Source organism: Panthera pardus, unplaced genomic scaffold (genome assembly GCF_024362965.1).
Source record: "Panthera pardus isolate Hobbes unplaced genomic scaffold, ASM2436296v1 HiC_scaffold_26, whole genome shotgun sequence".
In the NCBI taxonomy this organism is placed as follows: Eukaryota; Metazoa; Chordata; class Mammalia; order Carnivora; family Felidae; genus Panthera; species Panthera pardus.
Window position 1 is genome coordinate 5,233,999 of NW_026526832.1, and position 19,261 is coordinate 5,253,259.

Here is a 19,261-nt window from a genome sequence, read left to right on the forward strand (position 1 = left end):
CCGTTGTCCGGGCTCCAGCTGAGTAAGATGGAAAGCCAGTCTTAAGATTCACTGTGTGACTATTAACATGTATTTCTTAGGGGACAGTGGAGCGAAGGGTGCAACTTATAACAAGGCGGCTGATTTGATCTGATCTGAGACCAAGCCGCTTCATCTCTTTGAACTGTCATTTCCTTTTCCATAAAAGGATAATTCTTGCCTTACCTACCTCATGGGACTATTATAAAAATAAAAGTGAAAGATATGTGAGCACTATAATAATAGAAGTCCTTAGTGGTAATTATCAGCAATAATAAAATGTTTTCATTGCAATGTTCCTTAAATTTTGTGCCTTCTAAATTGTTCTGATTTCTCTGCTGGTAATGCCTTTTGTCCCATTTCCTTTATAGGGTCTGAAACACATAAGGTTGTTAACACAGGTTCTTTTCACACAACTCCAAACACGTCACTGGGAATGGTTCAGGCAACCCCATCCAGGGTACAGCCATCACCCACCGTGCACACAAAAGAAGCATTAGGTAAAGCCTCTTGTTTGAATGTGTAGCATCTGGCGACAAATTAATGAAAGCTCTTTTGCAATCATGTTTACAGTTACTCTTTTTATTCTTCTAAGGTTTCATCATGAATATGTTTCAGGCTCCGACGCTTCCTGATATTTCTGATGACAAAGATGAATGGCCATCTCTAGATCAAAATGAAGATGCTTTTGAGGCCCAGTTTCAAAGTAATCATTTGTTAAAACACTACTAAGTGTGTAGGCATTGTGGGTGGTTGCCACAGGAAATATCAAGGAATATACACGAAATTCCCCTTCCCTTGATTAGCTTGTCCCACAAGGGCAGACAATGCATGAAATAAAAAAATGTGATAGTGTTTGTAAAGGGACTAAATACATGTCACAGATTGGTTTTATTTCTTAGAAAATAATAGAAGGACAAAATCCTGGTGAGTAAGGAATGGCCAGGAAAAGCTGAGTACTTGAGGTATGACTTGAGCCTTGCCTGGCCCGAGTAATGGCCTGGGTGGAGTGTTGGAGCCCACATTTGTTGTCCCAGGTTTTATGCTGGAAGCCAGACCGAGATCATCATAAAGATAAATAGGATCATTAGTCTCGGGAGGCCTCAGAATATAAAGTTAAGAGGTCAATTCTTTCTTACAGGAAATGGAAAGAAAAGCCACAGAGAGCTTTTTTCAGTGAGTCAGGTGACCAGAGCAATGTTTTAGGAGAATGATGAATACCGTGCCTTGCGTGTAGCAGGAGCTCAAGACCTACAGGCTTGAGTGTTAAACCCTGTGACCACAGTTAAGTCCCTTCATCTCACTACAAAGTGACTTATCTTGTTACCTAGTATTTGAAAACTGTGTCAGTTCTTTTCTGTAAGCTGTTGTTCCATTTTATTTGTAGGTGAAGTTTAGCATAAAGTATAAATGTTTTTTCCTAATACAATAATAAAATGCTACTTTTTACTCCAATGCAGAAAATGCAAGTTCTTCTGGGGCTTGGGGAGTCAATAAGATCATCTCTTCTTTGTCATCTGCTTTTCCTGTGTTCGAGGATGGAAACAAGGAAAATTATGGGTAAAGACACATTTAATTATTGCTTTATCTTGTGTCTACCTGAGGAAACAGCCAGCCAGGTTTTTCTCCGGGTTTGGAAGAGATGTGGTGGACTGGAGGAGATGGGTGTTGTCAGAGGGACATGAGATGCCGGCAGAGGTTCCTCTGGGACTCGGGATAGTGAGAAAACGTGGCTCACTGATCAGATGGCCTGGGTACCAGTGCCAGCTCTGCCACCGGCGAGCATTTTAACCACATGACTGGAAGATTCTTGCTAAAGTTGTCCAGATCTGCATTGGACACCAGAGTTATGAGAAAGCAGACCTCCCATAGCAAAAGCATGTGTTGACAGGAAAACAGTATGGTTACAAATTATCAGAGAACTGAAGGATTCTATAGATTTGAAGCTGAATTAGGTATGAATGAGTTTACCAGTACGCGTGTCCATACATGCTCTGTTTGTATTTGCAGGATTGGTAAAGTAGAAGAGGAAGTGGCTTATACTGGCTTATGCTACAGAGAGATGTTTTAAGCTGAAAGATCACCAGGGAGCCATATGTGGGGGTAAAATGGGGTAGCTCCAGGAATTTTCACAGTTTACAGTTTAAATCATGGAAAGAGAGGTGTCAGTGTGAATTAAGAGTATCGCGGTGTTGGAGAGATTCACACCGAGGCAGAAAGGAAACAGTCTGATCAGCTCAGAAGGAAGTTCCGTAGCTAGACCTAGTCTTAGACATAACAAACACGATGTATGGCGTCCATGACCTTCTATTGGCGATAGCTCTACCTCTCTTTTTGTCCTATTTATAACTCAGTATAGTAGAGATTTTATATGTTCTATCCTCTCTTAAGTTACTGTAGATCTATTTTTATGTGTACAGTCAAGTTCATTCAACTTGCATTCAGTTTTTCTACAACTACTGTAAAAGTAAGGAATGTATAAATGTGTAACTAAGCAAATATCTTACTAGTCAAATAAGATAAATGGAAAATGTCTCTAACAGTCTTATTTACGTGGTAGTATCCCCTGTAGCATATTTTACAATTTGTAATTCTAGAAATCTTTCCTTAGATTACCACAGCCTAAAAATAAACCCACGGGAGCCAGGACCTTTGGAGAACGCTCTATGAGCAGATTTCCTTCAAAACCAAATGTGAGTAAATCACTGCCTCATCCACGAAGTTAGTCTTATATCTCTTTGCCCTTCATTTTACCAAATTATTATGTCAGTCAAATGAGTTAGTGTATATTAAACAGTCCTGAAAAGTACAATGTAATATGAAGAGTGGGTTGGAACATTATTCTACAATTATTCAAGCATCTACTGTGTATCGTACACAGTGGTAGATACAGAAACTAAAAAATGATATGATCCTCACCCTCAAAGAGCCTTTCCTTTGGCAGGAGGAACCAGTGGGAGATATATTTTTTTTCCAGACCCAAGAAGTGAGGCCTCCAGTGGAATGTTAGAAAACCCAAGTCTAAATTAAACTGGAAGGTCCTTCATCAGTGTAACTCAGCAGACAAACGTCAGCGTTCTTCTGTCAGAGCAGCGAGGGTGCCCAGCCCATGGGCAGCTTCTGCTCTCGCCCTGAGTGTGTTATGTGGGTGCTGTGCTTTTCTCCACTCACCCAGCCCAGCCCTCTGACCGTGAGGGGTCAGACTCTAGCACTGAAATCTGTGCTAAACCCTGGTTCGTAGTTTTAATTCCACCGTGGATTCTGTTTTTGTTTTTGTTTTTTAATTTATTTATTTATTTATGTATTTATTTTGAGAGAGAGAGGGAGAGAGTAGGGCAGAGAGAGCAGAGAGAAGGAATTCCAAGCAGGCTCCGTGCTCTCAGCACAGGCCCAATACGAGGCTCGATTTCACGAACCCGTAAGATCATGACCTGAGCCAAAATCAAGAGTTGGTCGCTTAACTGACTGAGCCACCCAGGCGCCCCCACAGTGGATTCTCTGAACAAATTATCACTCAGTTCACTAATCCTTCTGATGAACTTTTTGGCCTTCTTAAAAACTTCCAAATAATGGACTGGATTTCAAATATAATGGCATCAATTCATAGATGCATTTCACCGAACTGTTCAACCAGATGTGTTTTGGCCAAAAAATCCATGATGAATGTTTTGCATCCTGTCCCTAAGCATAAGCCAATTGCTTTATCCTGTGTTCATCTGAAGAAACAACAGCCAGTGTTTCCTCCAGCATTGGAAGAGATATGGTGGCTATATAAAATCTGTGCACTGCATATTAAAACCATGGGTGGCATTTTATTGGCAACTAACGGGCTTTGCCTAGTGTAATCCTGACTCAGCAGTTTCTCTTTGTGTATAGACTCTAACACTTGGCCATTGCATTTTTGGAGAAACAGTTAATTCTGAGGCTGAAGAAGAAAAATACAAGATGAGCTTAGAGCATCTCGTAGTGCCAGAAAGTAAGGAAGTGCTTTAAAAAAAAAAAAAAAGATGGCATAACAAAAGAACTCAGGAGCCAACCTGAATACACCAGTGGCCAAACCAGGCACAATCTGAACAAGAAAATAAATAGAATAAGGTAGTATCGGATTATAACCCAAGAAATAAAATAAATATCAACAATGATATAAATAAATGGGAGACAAGACAAAACAAAACTTCCTTACAGAAGAATTAATAAGTAGAAGTAAAAATGAGAAGTAATAAACATAGAAGGAATGAGTGGTAATAGAAAAAGCCATTAGAACACCACAGTAATCATTGTTCCAAGCTAGATCCATAAATGAATATTAAAATTAGTGAGTGAAACTTTAAGAAGGAACAAGGTATTTGTATAGCCTTGCAGTATCTCACTCACATTTTCAATGTGATTGTTTTAACATCTGTCCACAAATTCTTTGATATCCCTCCCTCCAGGAAGTGGATCTTCATTTACTTCCCCTTTTTTTTTTTAAGTTTATTTATTTTTAGAGAGAGTGTGTGCATGGAGAAGAGGCAGAGACAGAGAATCCCATGCAGGCTCTGCACTGTCAGCACAGAGCGCAACACGGGGCTCGATCTCAGGAACCGTGAGATCATGACCTGAGCCACAATCAAGAGTCAGATGTTTGACTGAGCTACCCAGGCGCCCCATCTCCTTTTGAGTGTAGGCTAACTATGATTTGCTATGAATAAATAAGGGTCAGGAAAGGAAGAAATAGTTTCTTGCAGAGCAGAAACCCAGCAGACACTACCTTCACCAGGTGATTGATTGGTTAATCTGGTTATTGGTTATTAGTGGTTATCCCCAGTAATAAGTTGTGTTGATATCATATATCTCCTAATAGGATGTAACAAGAAAGGGCGCTTTACCCCTGATATTCTTCCCTGAAATCAATATAACCCCAGTCTAAACATATGAAAGGCCAAATTTAAACCCAAATGGGAGGGACATTGTACACAGCTCCCAACCAGTATTCAAAAGTGTCCATGTGAGAAAGACTGAGACAGACCAATACACTGGCACAGATTAGAGGAGACTATATGCCACACGTGTCCTGGACTGGAGCCTGGAACAGAGAAGGGACATGTGGAAAAATGATAAAATCCAAATAGCATCTATAGGAGTAGTGTTTTTACAGATGCGCCAGGATTCTATAAGATGTTAACATCAGAGGAAGTTTGACGAAATGCACGTGGGAACTCTGTACTATCTTTGTAACTCTCCTATAAATCTAGGCTTTTCGAATTAAAAAATAAATCAATAAAAATTGGAACATAAAACGTGACCCTTGAATGCAGTGCGACTCCACTGGGGTGTGTCCCACTTCTGGGGAGAACGGAACCACAATGTCCTTGACTGTGTTAGCCAGGGGTGACATGTATTTTCTCTTTAATTCCTCATTTTTTGGGGGGCGGTGCCTGGGCCTCCGACTCCAACTCAGGTCACGATCTCACAGTCCGTGGGTTCAAGCCCCGCATCGGGCTCTGTGCTGACAGCTCAGAGCCTGGAGCCCGCTTGGGATTCTATGTCTCCCTGTCTCTCTGCCCCTCCCCGGCTCACACACTGTCTCTGTGTCTCAAAAATAAATATACATTAAAAAAAAATACTTTAATTCCTCATTTTTTGAATCTTAAAAAGTATGAGTGTGTTACATTTTGTGGACAAAAGAAGGAGATTGCTGCTTTTTTTTCAGCTCATCTTTTGTTGCAGGAAGTACCTCACACTGAAGAGTTGTCAGATGATTCAACCGTATGGGGCATCCGCTGCAACAAAACCCTGGCACCCAGTCCTAAGAGCCCGGGAGCCTTTACCTCTGCTGCACAGCTTGCATCTACTCCTTTCCACAAGCCACCAGGGGACTCCGTGCACGCTCTGGAAGACAAAGGTGTGTGTGGCACTACGTTAGCATGTCTTCTGCCAGCTTCAGTTCTTGCACAATTAGCTTTCTTCTTGGAAATCCTAAATGGAAGTTGAAAAATTATAAAGAAGAAGCTTCAAGTCCATTTACTGTATTATTACATGTATGATTTTTTTCTTTTGGTATATTGTTTTCTTAAAGTCTGTGCATTTTAGAAATTTAATAACTTAGATTATAGGTGGAACAGGAGGAAAACCTATAGAAGCATTTGAACGTAGATATGCAAAGTCCAACCCATTTGTACAGGGTTTAGGTTTATGTTATGTTTACTGCAAACAAAATGACCACTATGGACAGGTCTATTTTAAGAGTATAAAATAGCAAATTTTAGTCCTTGGTGTATGTCTATAAATTTTACATTAGAGTTACAGCCAAGTGCTACACTCAGGAAAATCAGATATTTTTTTTTTAATGACTGACCTCACGAGAGTAATAATAAAACTCACAGTCCTTATTTCCCCTAAACATAACACTCCTGTATCAAAGATCTTTATCTGAATTGAACCTTAGTATAAGACATTGGCGTTGAGTGCAAATAATTATTACCAACCTATTAAAATTAAATACCAACCAATAAAATACATACAATAAGGTCTGGGACTACTTTACCATTTTGATGACTACTAATTTACTAGCCAAACTCCAATACTGCTGACACCTTAAAAAAAACTTTTTTTTTTTTTTTTAATGTTTATTTATTTTTGAGAGAGAGAAAGAGCACGAGTGGGGGAGGGACAGAGAGGGAGACAGAATCCAAAGCAGCCTCTAGGCTCTGAGCTGTCAGCACAGAGCCCGATGCAGGGCTCGAACCCGTGAGCTGTGAGATCACGACCTGAGCTGAAGTCGGACACTTAACCAACTAAGCCACCCAGGCGCCCCACTGATGACACTTTTATTAAAAATAGTAATTGTTCCCCAAAGCAATAATGAAAGAACGCTCAAAGAATTGCACTCTACTTCATGGAAGTATATTGCACTATAAAGTCTGAGCCTGTAGACCTATACATTTTTAACTAAAGACTAAAAAGTTTCTCTTAGAGTACTAGCTCAGTATGTTACATTTCTTTTCTGGATTTTGAAGGAGAGTTCAGTTGAAACTTGGACAACTGCCAAGTGCCATCACAAGCTTGTCACTTTAATAAAAAAAATTTTTCCAAGTGTTTTCCATTTGGGAAAACTAGTTTACTCAGTAGAGTCTTTCAGAGAGTCAATATTGCCTGTTCTTGTAGTATTTGCACGTCAGTTAGATAAATAGAAGCTGGTGTTCTAGTTCTAAAAAGGATTAGCAGCTGTCTGGTGAGGCACTAGCTGATAGTTTAGTCCGGTGTAATACCTGGCTGTATGTAGTCTTAGCGTCATTGGTAGAGGTATACTCCAATGCCTTCCTAGCTTGTCTTTCCATAGACAGTTTTCACTGGTTTGCTTTTAGTTAAAGGGAGTGATGGTGAGTATTGCCAGGTAGCTTCCAGATACAAACACTCTAAATCAGTTTAACCAACTAAACACTAACGGACTAAATAAAGCAGTTACACAGAAGGACACGCAAATCTCCACCCCCACCCCCAAAAGCGTTGCAGCGTTTTACTCTCCACGTCCTTGTCTTCAGGTTCTCCTGAAGCAGGGTGTGCCCTCCGCCATACCGGTAACCTCCGTAGGCTGCTCATCCTGCCCAGAACTGACTTGCCACCTCCCGACCCTTTTGAAGGATTGTATGGAGTTGAAATGCTCACAAATGGTAGTGGTGGTAAAAAAAATTTTAGTGATTTTTTTTTTTCCCATTTTTAAACATTATGGAACATTTTACCGTGGAATGCTATTTTGAAATTACAACGAAAGTTGGTATAAGAAGGAATCCTGGACTTTATAACCATATGAGGTCGTGTGTGTATGGACACACGCATGCATAACGTCTCTCTCTCATCTTCTCCATATTTCAGAAAACGTGGTAGCAAAACAGTGCCCCCACGTGACTCTGGATTCTCGTGAAGAAAACGTGGTGGAACCCTCAAAAGACAGAAAGTTCAGGTACTATGAGGGCACGTGTGCTTCTGTCACCCACTGTCGCTCTAGCTTTGCTTTTAGGATGTGGTGGAATACCTAATTCCCACCCTTCGAGGCAAACAGAGACTTCATGGACTCGCAGGGATAAGCCAGAAGGTACTCTCTCCATATGTACCATACGCTGGCCACATCAGGGCAGTGAGAGAAGCAGCTGGGGTAGCAGAGAGTCTATGGGAACAGTTCCTGTGACTGACTTCTACTCCTTTGGAGAGCAGAGCCTACATACTCTGACCAGCGAAAGAAAGACCCTGGCGCGTGAAAACTACTGCGGAACCGAGCAAATGCGCATCTCTTTCTTTATATCCGTTCTAACTGAGAAAGGCAATAACTTTCTTTCAAGAGGAGTAAGATAGAATGTTTCGGCCTCCTAGGTATTGGTACAAAATGCAGATGCAGCATACGCTAGTGCTTTGCGCAAGTAAAGTTGCACTGTTTTGAATAGTCTGGGAAACGCAACAGACGCTAAGAGTAGCTGCAATTTTCGAGTATTTATTATATTCCCGTATGATGCTGACACTTTTTGTGCACTGTACCCTTTGGTTAATCCTTACAGTAAATTAATTGTAGGAACTATCCTTTTCATCGTTAGAGATGAAGAAACCAGGTCTAGAGAGTTAAAAAAAAAAAAAAAAAATAGATGACCTATAGTCATACAACTTGTGATTGCAGCACTGGAATTTGAACCCATTTCTCTAGTTTCAAAAGCCTTGCTTGCTCTCACCACTACGCTGTGCCGCCTCTTGTTATTAAAAACCTCTTCTTAAAGTGAGACTCCGGCAAATAAATTGGACAAAAGACATGAGCAGAATTTACAAAAGAAAAGAATGAGTAAACATGTAGAAAATGGTCAACTCCCTAATAATTAAAAAAAAAACCACGCAAATTAACAGATCTTGCCTTTTAATTTAAAATGCCGCTCGATAGGCCCACCAGCAATCTTCCCACCTGCAACTAAACGTCTGAATCACAAGACTGCCGTAAGCCACCCTTGGCATAACATAGACCTATACAGGACAAAAATCAGTTGCCAGGGTAATAACTGTCTTTGACCCTGTGAGATGATTAAGTTGCAAGGAAACACTTAAGACCGAGGGAACAGAAGTTCCCTGGCTTAGGAGCCTTATTTCCATGGGTGTTAGTGTGTCAGTGGCTCTTGCAACACTCAGTTTAGATTCCAGAGTCCCCACAAGGGACAGGCCTGTTCCAAGACTCGTCATACCTGAAGCCTGAAGCTTCGGATTCCCAGCGTATATTCCTAATTCTCTCAGTCTAGAATGCAGTTACCAATAATGGTTATTTTTTACCATAAGCAGTGTTGACAGTGATACTCTTATGTTTTCAGTTTTCAGGGGAGAAGAGCTAGAAAGTTACCAAAATTCAAATTCTCGTGGAGAAGGGAAAAGGGTTTTATTGATGACTTATGCACCCACAGTAATTGGGTACTCACATAACTTAATAGCAATACCTATGCGTTTGGAAGCAACTTTTTCTGTGTACATGGGTACCTCTACTATGTTTTGTTGTAATATGAAATATTGGAAATACTCCCATTTGACTACCACATTTTCTCCCAATAATAGATTTTGGTGGCTATGCTTATGGGATAGATTAAAATTGCCATGATCTGAAGAGGGAGGATTTATTTGTGTCCTCCTTCTATATGAAATGGCTGAACAGAAAATTAACTAATTCAAATAAAATATTGACAATATTTACTAAAAACCAGGAAAGTGTTCTATTCCAGCATACACCCACTGGATTAGGTGGAGTGTGGTGATTCAAATCCATGCTAGGACTGTGGAGAAACCTGGCAGACACGACCTTTCCAAATGATCAAGGTTAATTTCACAAGTGATAGCTCATGGTAGTCATGCAATGAGAAGGGCACTCTACCTCTGGAATATTCTTCCCTAAAACCGATACTCACAGTCTAGTCATGAGGAAAACCTCCAAGAAACCTGAGTCGGGGGACACTCTACAAAATACCTGGCCAGTACTCCTAAAAAAGGACAAGGTCTTGGGAGAGTAGGAAACACTAAGAAACTGTCACAGATGAGAAGGGAGTAAGGAGACCTGACAACTGAATACAACACGGTACCCATGATCAGATCCGGGCGCAAATAAAGGGCCCTGTGGAAAAACTGGCAACATCCAAATGAAGTTTGGAGGTTAGTTAATAATATAACAAACGTTGGTTTATTGGTTTTGAGAGGGAAGCCTCTGTAATGTGAAATGATAACACTAGAGGAAATTAGGTGAGGAGTATTTGGGAATTCTTTATTATCCTTGCAACATTTCTTTAAATCTAAAATTATTCCTATTCCAAAATTCGTTTCTTTTTTTAAAAAATTCGTAGTAAGAAAAATGCCTGTCAAGTAAGAATGAAGGGGCACCTGGGTGACTCAGTTGGTTAAGGGTCCGACTCTTGATTTCTGCTCAGGTTATGATCTCACTGTTCGTTAGTTTTGAGCTCCGCGTTGGGCTCTGCGTTGACAGTGCAGAGCCGGCTTGGGATTCTCTCTCTCTCCCTCCCTCTGCCCCTCCCCTGCTCATGTTCTCTCTCTCCCAAAAGAAATAAATAAACTTAAAAAAAAAATTAAGAGGGGCACCTGGGTGGCTCAGTTGGTCGAGTGACCAACTTCGGCTCAGGTCATGATCTCACAGTTTGTGGGTTTGAGCCCCGTATCGGGCTCTGTGCTGACAGCTTGGAGCCTGGAGCCTGATTCAGATTCTGTGTCTCCCCCTCTCTCTGCCCCTCCCCTGTTCATGCGCTCTCTCTCTCTTTCTCTCTCTCAATAATAAATAAACGTTAAAAAAAATTTTTTTTAATTAAGAATGAAACATGAAGTTGTATGTACAAAGTCCTTTTTCTCAAAATATACATTTTGTAAAATTTATACATATGTTTGTGCATATGTGGATGTGAAGGTGGAGGAGAATTATGTGTATAAAAATACATACACAGTCAATTCTTATTATTTTCACTGGTTCTTTTGTATAAAGTCACTGCAAACTCTGAATTATCCAACACGGAACCATTTGTTATTCATAGGGGAGATACACAGGTTCCTGTGAGCCTCTGTTCACAACATTTTGTTTACAGACACCTTATTTAATAAACATTGTTGATTCGTTAACATTGAACTCAGGCCCACAGCACTATAACTCATACCTGAACAAGGCTTATCCTAACACATATTCTCCGTAAGACACATCACGGCCTTCTTGCACTTAGGCACACTAGAAAACACTTTAGCGTTGTACTTGGGGAACATCCTAAACAGCGAAATCACCAACAAAAATTCCGAAAAACACGTTACTAAGTATACCATGCAACGGCTCTTGTTTATACTGTGAGACCTGAGACAAGAATGCAGAGCATTGCCTTATTTCACTTTCCCTGGGAACGCGTGTGTTGGTGACTAAAACTTTTCACCATTCTGCATGTCTGTAAAAGCACCATGAGTATTGATTTGGGGTTTGCAAATGAGTTTTAGCATGTAGGTGAATTCACAAACATGGAACCCATGAATAATACAGATCAACTATATATGTGTATGTGTGTGCGTAAAGAAAGACACTGGTGTTAGGTTGTTGGATTATGGCATTTTCTGTTTGTTTCAATGCTGTGAAAAAAGCCATTGGGATAAAGTTAAATAGTCAGTCTTGATAACAGTAGTGATACTTAGATGACACCTTGGGGAAATAAACCCATCCCTCCCAGTGTTTATCGCTGAAGAATATCCAGTGTATTCCCTCACCTATTTATTGAATATATTTCCATGTCTTTGATTTTATTTCTGTTCATATTGTACTAGCTGTATTTGTAAGTATTTGTTTATCTGAAGAAAATGCTTTACTCAACTCTTTGTGAAGCAATTTTGAAATGTCATTCCCAGAATGGAAAGGAAACTGTTCTGTGGGACTTTTTGTGTGATCAAATGCAATAGACTTGTAATCACGTGGTGTTTTGTTTCCTCTTGTCTATCCCTTTAACACATTCAGTCCCATTCAAGAGAAAAGCCCAGAACCAGCGTTCCCTACAGATGTATCTTCAGCATCCGTGCTCCGTGTGAGCCAGCCTCCTGCAGACGGTGTGCTAACCAGTGAGGTACAGCAGAGCCTTGAGGCTTGTAAACTCACAGACACTGACCTCGCCGTTGCAGAAGATGCATCAGATGCCAGTGCTGGGCGCCAGGCAGAATGGATGCAGACTAATTCACTTGGGAATGTTGATGTTGCAAGTATGAACACACATTCAGTCCTACTTGTGTCCCTGAATAAGGACAATAGCCTGGTGAAAGCTGTTCCATGAAAGAAGCTCATAGAACAGGGACTTGAATGTCATTGAGTAGACCACAAGTTCAGACAAAACTTGCATACCGTGTCGGAGTGTGCTACAATGGTAGCATACTTGAAGGGCAACTGAATCTGTTTTAATTTTAGAAAGTATGAAAACAAATACTGTTGGAAGAGGGAGTTAGAATTGGAGGGTCTACTCTGTGCCAGGAATTTAAGACTGGTATCCCTATTTTACAGAAATGTAAACAGGCTCAGTGCTTAACTCCTTTCCCCTGGTTATTCAGAAACAGTCTTGGATAGTCTTGCACAGTGGCTAAGAGCACAGACTCTGAAGACTGACTAGGTTCTAGTCCTAGCTTCTCCTCTTAGGCAGTCACATGATCTTGGCCAAGATCGTTTCAATTCTCTGGCCCTCTTTCCTTTTCTGTAAAGTGGATGTGATGGTTCTACTTCAGAATCTTGTAAGGACCAAGTGAATTACTGAGCATAAAGTACTCAGAACAGTGTCCTACATAGGCTTAGCACTAAGTACATGGTAATCATGCTGGATTAGTCTTTGAAACTACCACTAAAAGCATTTTTATAGCATAAATTGGACAGAAACTTTATTCTTCCCTTTAGAAATTATTTCTCTTTTGTGAACCCAAAGTACATCTCATCCATGGAAATTGCTCATAGATAATATAAGTATCGAAAGGCATTGTGTTTTGTAGATCCGAGTGGGAAAGCAAGTTAAAGAATATATATCTGAGCGTGTTAGGAGTAACTAAGATCCAGGTCTGCCTTTAAGACATAATTATGTTAAAGGCAGAATCTAGCAGTTCTGGGCAAGTGGAGCAGGTGCCCTTGGTGTTCATTTCCTTTGTCACATCTACATACTGATCTGACTTTGTAGATCTAAAATAACAAATAATGAACTATGCAGAACTAGCTCTTTTGATATTTGAGAACGGTTATTATTTAAATCAGTGCTCTTTTAATGATGAAGCTTTTGAAAGCTTATTTAATGAATGTCTCCATTTGTTTTATCTATGGTTTCTTTGGGGAAATTCTTGGGTACTGAATTCATTTTCTTTTTTTGTTCCCATTCCTTCTAAGATTTGACTGTTGAGAATCCATGGGATGATAAATTGATTCTCAAACTTTTATCTGGGCTTTCTAAGCCAGTGAGATCCTATCCAAATACTTATGAATGGCAATGTAAACTTCCAGCCATCAAGCCCAAGACTGAGTTTCAACTGGGTAAGGACTATGTGGGTAACAAACTTTTAAACTCTTGTTTTTGTCTGGGAAGTTGATGGTAACCCGTGCATGTGTGATTTCCCTTCTGGCACCACCCCTACACTCCCACCCCCACTTCGAGTAGTTTTATCTACAGGATAAAGCTGAGAGCATTTTGTTAAGCCAGAACTGTAGGAGTCTGATTGCTGTTGGGACTATAACTTACAGAGGGCAATTTGGCAATATCTATCAAAGTAAAAAATGCATATACTTTTAGACATTCACTTTTAAGAATTTCCACAGATATGCTTGCATACGTTCAGAATGACATGTATGAGTGTAAAAACAGCAGATTGGAAACAACACAGGTGTCTATGTGACTGCTAAAGTAAATTATGGGACCTCTATAGGAAAATATGGCTTGCTCTGTACTGATAGGTATGATGTCCAAAACAGGCTGTTAAGTGGAAGGGCCAACCTGTATTATATGCTGCCTTTCATTCCTTAAGAAGGGGGAAGATAATATATTCATATTTGGTACTATTTCCAGAGAACCCTTGAAACATACTCAAAACTAACAAATGGTTAATAGAGTGGATGTGGACAACAGTGGGAGCAAGACTTCTCACAATATACTTCACACACACACACACACACACACACACACACACACACACACACAGGTTTCCCTGTTAACATCTTGTATTAGTGTGGTATATTTGTTAAGGTTGATGAGCCAGTATTAATAGATTATTATTAACTAAAGTCCATAGTTTACATTAGGGTTCATTCTTTGTGTTGTACAATCTATGGGCTTTGACAAATGCGTAATGATGTGTATCCATCATTATGGTATCATAAAGAATAGTTTCACTGCCCCCAGAATACCCTGTGCTCCATGTATTCATCATCTCTTCCCTCCACCTGAAACCCTGGCAAACACTAATCTTTTAACTACTGTCTTCATAGTTTTGCCTTTTCCAGAATGTCATAGAGTTGTAATCATACTGTATGCAAGCTTTTCAGATTGGCTTCTTTCACGTAGCAGTATGCATTTAAGGTCCCTTGGTCTTCTCATGACTTAACAGTTCTTTCTCTACAATCACTGAGTAATCCTCCATTGTGTGAATGTGCCATAATTTATTTATCTATTCACCTACTGAAGGACATCTTGGTTGCTTCCAAGTGTTGGCAATTATGAACAAACCACTGTAAACACTCATAGGCACTTTTTGTGTGGACATAAGTTTTCAGTTCATTTGGGTAAATACCAATGAGTTGTGATTGCTAGAACAGGTGGTAAGAGTATGTTTACTTCTGTAAGAAACTGCCAAACTGCCTTCAAATGGAGTTCGTACTATTTTGTATTCCCTCCAGCAATGAATGAGAGTTCTGTTGCTCCGTATCCTCACCATCATTTGGTGGTGTCAGTAACTTGGGTTTTGGCCATTCTAATAGATGTGTATTGAAAGGCATTTCATTATTTTTCATTTGCGATTCCCTAATTATATAATGATGTTGCACATTTTTTCATATGCTTATTTGCCATCTGTATATCTTCTTTGGTGATGTGTATGTTCAGATCTTTTGCCCATTTTTTAAAAATCAGTTCATTTTCTTACTGAGTCTTTTCCCCCATTTTCTTAATTGAGTTTTAAGAGTTGTGTATTTTGGATAACCGTTATCAGATAAGTGTTTTGCAAAGATATTCTCTCAGTCTCTGGCTTGTGTTTTCATTCTATTAACTGTCTTGGGCAGAGCAGAAGTTTTTAAATTTTGTCAAGTTTATCAATAGATTTCTTTCATGGATCATGCTTTTGGTATGTGTCTAAGAGGTCATCAACAAACCCCAAGTCGCCTACCTATTCCCCTGTGTTACCTTCTAGTAATGTTATAGTGTTATGTTTTACATTTATGTGTATGATTCATTTTGAGTAAACTTTTATGAAAGGTATAAGTTCTATGTCTAGATTCACTTTTGCATGTTGATGTCCAGTTTTTCATCACCATTTATTGAAAAGGCTATCTTTTCTTAATTGAATTGTCTTTGCTCTGTCAGTGATCAGTAGAGTATATTCGGCTGTGTTTCTGGGCTCTCTCTTCTATTCCATGATCTGTTTGTCCAGACCACACTGCTCTGATTACTGTAGCTTTTATAGGAAGTCTTGATGTTGTGTCAGTCCTCCAAACTATTCTTCGTGTTCACTGTCTGGGCCTTTTCCCTTTCCACATAAGCTTCAGAATCAGTATGTCAGTAGCCACAAAATAACTTGCAGGGATTTTGATTGGTATGGCCTTGAATCTCTAGATCAAGTTGGGAAGAAATGACATCTTGACAATCCTATCCATGTATGTGGACTATCTCTGTTTATTTGGATCTTCTTTTTTTTTTTTTTTTTTTTTTTTGAATCAAAGTTTTATGGTTTTCCTTATATAGATCTTGTACATATTTTGTTAGATTAATACCTAAGTTACTTCGTTTTAGAAGATGCTTAAGTATTATGGGTTTTTTTTGTTGTAGATTCCACTTACTAATTTCTAGCACATAGGAAAGCAATTGACTTATATGTTAACCTTGTATCCTGCAAACCTTGTTATAATCATGTGTTAGTTACAGGAGATTTTTTTTGTTGATTCTTTGGGATTTTCTGGCTAGACAATGCTGTCATCTGTGTACGAGAACTGTTTTATTCCTTCCCCATCCATACACCTTTTATTTCCTTTTCTTGTTTGATTGCATCAGCTAAGACTTCCAGTATAATGTTGAGCAGGAGTGATAAGAGGAGAAATTCTTGTCTTGTTCCTGATCTTGGTGGGAAAACATTTATCTGTTTCTACCATTAAGTATGATGTTAGCAGTAGGTTTTTTGGTAGATGTTCTTTATTAAGTTGAGGAAGTTTCCCACTATTCCTACTTTGCAGAGAACTGTTAATCATGAATGGGTGTTGTTGGATTTTATCAAACACTTTTCCTGTTTTTATGATAGGATCATGTGATTTTTCTTTTTAGTCTGTTGGTATGATAGATTTATTCATTGATTTTTGAATATCGAACCAGCCTTGTATACCTGGATTAAATTATACTTGGTCATGGTAAATAATTCTTTTTATACTTTTTTTTGGATTTCATTTGCTAATATTTGGTTGAGGACTTTTATATCTATGTTCATAAGAGATACTGTTCTGTAATTTTCTTGTGTTGTAACTGTCTGTTTCTGGTATTAGGGTAATGCTGGCCTCATAGAAGGGATTAGGAAGTATTCTATCCTCTGAAAGAGACTAGAGAATTGCTATAATTTTTTCCTTATATGTTTGGTAGAATTCACCAGTGGAGGGGCGCCTGGGTGGCTCAGTCGGTTAAGCGTCCGACTTCAGCTCAGGTCACGATCTCGCGGTCCGTGAGTTCAAGCCCTGCGTCGGGCTCTGGGCTGATGGCTGAGAGCCTGGAGCCTGTTTCCGATTCTGTGTCTCCCTCTCTTTCTGCCCCTCCCCCGTTCATGCTCTGTCTCTCTCTGTCCCAAAAATAAATAAACGTTAAAAAAAAAAAATTTGGGGGCGCCTGGGTGGCTCAGTCGGTTAAGCGCCCGACTTCAGCTCAGGTCACGATCTCGCGGTCCAGTGAGTTTGAGCCCCGGTCCTTGAGTTCGAGCCCCGCGTCGGGCTCTGGGCTGATGGCTCAGAGCCTGGAGCCTGCTTCCGATTCTGTGTCTCCCTCTCTCTCTGCCCCTCCCCCATTCATGCTCTGTCTCTCTCTGTCTCAAAAATAAATAAAGGTTAAAAAAAGAAATTTTTTTTTTTAAAAGAATTCGCCAGTGGACCCATCTGGCCCTGGTGCTTTCTGTTTAGGAAAGCTGTTAAGTATGAATTCAGTTTTTTGTCTGTTTCTTCCTGTGTGAAAGAAGAAATTTCATCGAGGTGATCAAATTTGTGGGCACAGAGTTGTTCATAGTATTCCTTCATTAACATTTTTAATTCATGGGATCTTTAGTGATGTCCCCTCTTTCATTTCTGATATTAGTATTTTATGTCCTTCCCCCTTTTTTTCCTTAGGTAACCTGGTAGGGGCTTATGGGTTTTATTGATCTTTTCAAAGAATCAGTTTTTTGTTTCATTGATATTCTCTGTTGATGTTCTGTTTTCAGTTTCACTGATACCTGCTATAATTACTTTTTTCTTCTGCTTGCTTTGGATTTAATTTGTTCTTTTCTAGTTTCCTACGATGGAAACTAAAGTTATTGATTTTAGATCTTTCTTTTTTAACGTACACATTTAATCCTATAAATTGCCCTCTAAGCACTGCTTTTGCTGCATCCCACAATTTTAATGACTTGTGTTTCCATTTTCTTTTAATTCAAAATATTTTTAAATTTCTTCTTTGAATTATGTGTTGTCTAATCGCCAAGCGTTTTGGGGCTTTCCAGCTATCTTTCTTTATTGGTTACTAGTTTAATTCCACTGTGGTTGGAGCACCTACTTTGTATGATTTCTTTGTTGTTGTTGTTGTTTTAATTTGGTAAAGGTGTGTTTTACGGCCCAGAATGGTCTGTCTTGGAGAGCGTTCCACGTGAGCTTGGAAAGAATGTATAGTGTGCTGTTGTCAGATGAAGTTTTCCATAAATGTGAATTAGATCCAGTTGATTGGTACTGCTGTTCGAGTCAGTCATGCCCTGACTGATTTTCTGCCTGTTGGATCTGTCGATTACTGAAAGACAGGTGTAGAAATCTCCAACTAGAATAGTGAATTCATCTGTTGTCCCTGCAGTCCTATCAATTTTTGCCTCACTATTTTGAGACTCTGTGTCAGACACATACAGATTAAGGAGTTATGACGTCTCGGAAAATTGATCCTTTATCATTATCTAATGCCCCTTTTAATGCCTGATCACTTTTCTTACCCTGAAGTCTGCTCTGTATGAAATTGGAATAGCCGCCCCAGCCTTCTGTTTATTAATTAACATGGCATATCTTCCTCCATCCCTTTACTTTTAACCCATCTGTGTCTTTATATTTAAGGTGTTTTTCTCATAGACAACATATAACTGGGTCTTGTATTCTTATCGCCTGTCACAGTTTCTGTTTTCATTGGTATATTTTTAGTCTATTGATCTTTAGACAGATTGTTGGTAGAGCTGGATTAATATCTACTATGCTTGTTGCTATTTTCTATTCACTGCCCTTGTTCTTTGTTTCCTTTTTTGTCTTCTTCTTTCTGCCTTCTCTGGTTTTATTTGGGTATTTATGTGATTTTGTTTTCTCGGTTAGCATATCAGTTATACTTCATTTTTAGTGGTTGCCCTAGAGTTTGCACTATACGTTTAAAACTAACCCAAGTCCACCTTCAATGAACATTATACCAGTTCACAGGTAGTGCCAGGTACTTTATAACAGAATGTTACCAGTTCTTCCCTCCTGTCCCTTAGAACAGTAGTGTCACTCATTTCATTTGTCCTAAGCTGTACTTATTGCACACATTGTAGCAATTATTATTTTGAAGCGCTCCCTGCTAGACCCACTAAGAATAAGAAAAATAAAAGATTTTCTTTTATCTTCATTTACTCCTTTTCCTACACTCTTCTGATCTGAGTTTCTGACGTATTTCCTCTTCCTTCTGTCTGAGAAACTTCTTTTAACATTGCTTGCAAGGCAGGTTTGCTGGTGACACATTCCTTTAATCATTGTGTAAGCAAGTCTTTATTTCTTCACTTTTGAAGGGATAATGTCGCTGGATACAGAATTTTTGAT

At 39.4% G+C, this 19,261-nt stretch overlaps 1 protein-coding gene and 1 non-coding gene across 2 annotated transcripts in view; both read left to right on the forward strand.

Moving 5' to 3' along the window:
• The window catches only part of BUB1 (BUB1 mitotic checkpoint serine/threonine kinase), a 46,620-nt gene that overhangs the window by 20,487 nt on the left and 6,872 nt on the right, over positions 1-19,261 (forward strand). The window contains exons 12-19 of the mRNA XM_053890961.1: positions 390-518; positions 614-724; positions 1,479-1,578; positions 2,630-2,711; positions 5,728-5,902; positions 7,873-7,960; positions 12,002-12,240; positions 13,397-13,540. Of these exons, the coding sequence (XP_053746936.1) occupies positions 390-518; positions 614-724; positions 1,479-1,578; positions 2,630-2,711; positions 5,728-5,902; positions 7,873-7,960; positions 12,002-12,240; positions 13,397-13,540 (1,068 nt within the window). The remainder of the gene's footprint in view (positions 1-389; positions 519-613; positions 725-1,478; positions 1,579-2,629; positions 2,712-5,727; positions 5,903-7,872; positions 7,961-12,001; positions 12,241-13,396; positions 13,541-19,261) is intronic.
• Positions 9,540-9,679, forward strand: LOC128773736 (small nucleolar RNA SNORA29). Its single transcript, XR_008418166.1, has one exon. It is a non-coding gene; the product is annotated as a small nucleolar RNA SNORA29 (small nucleolar RNA).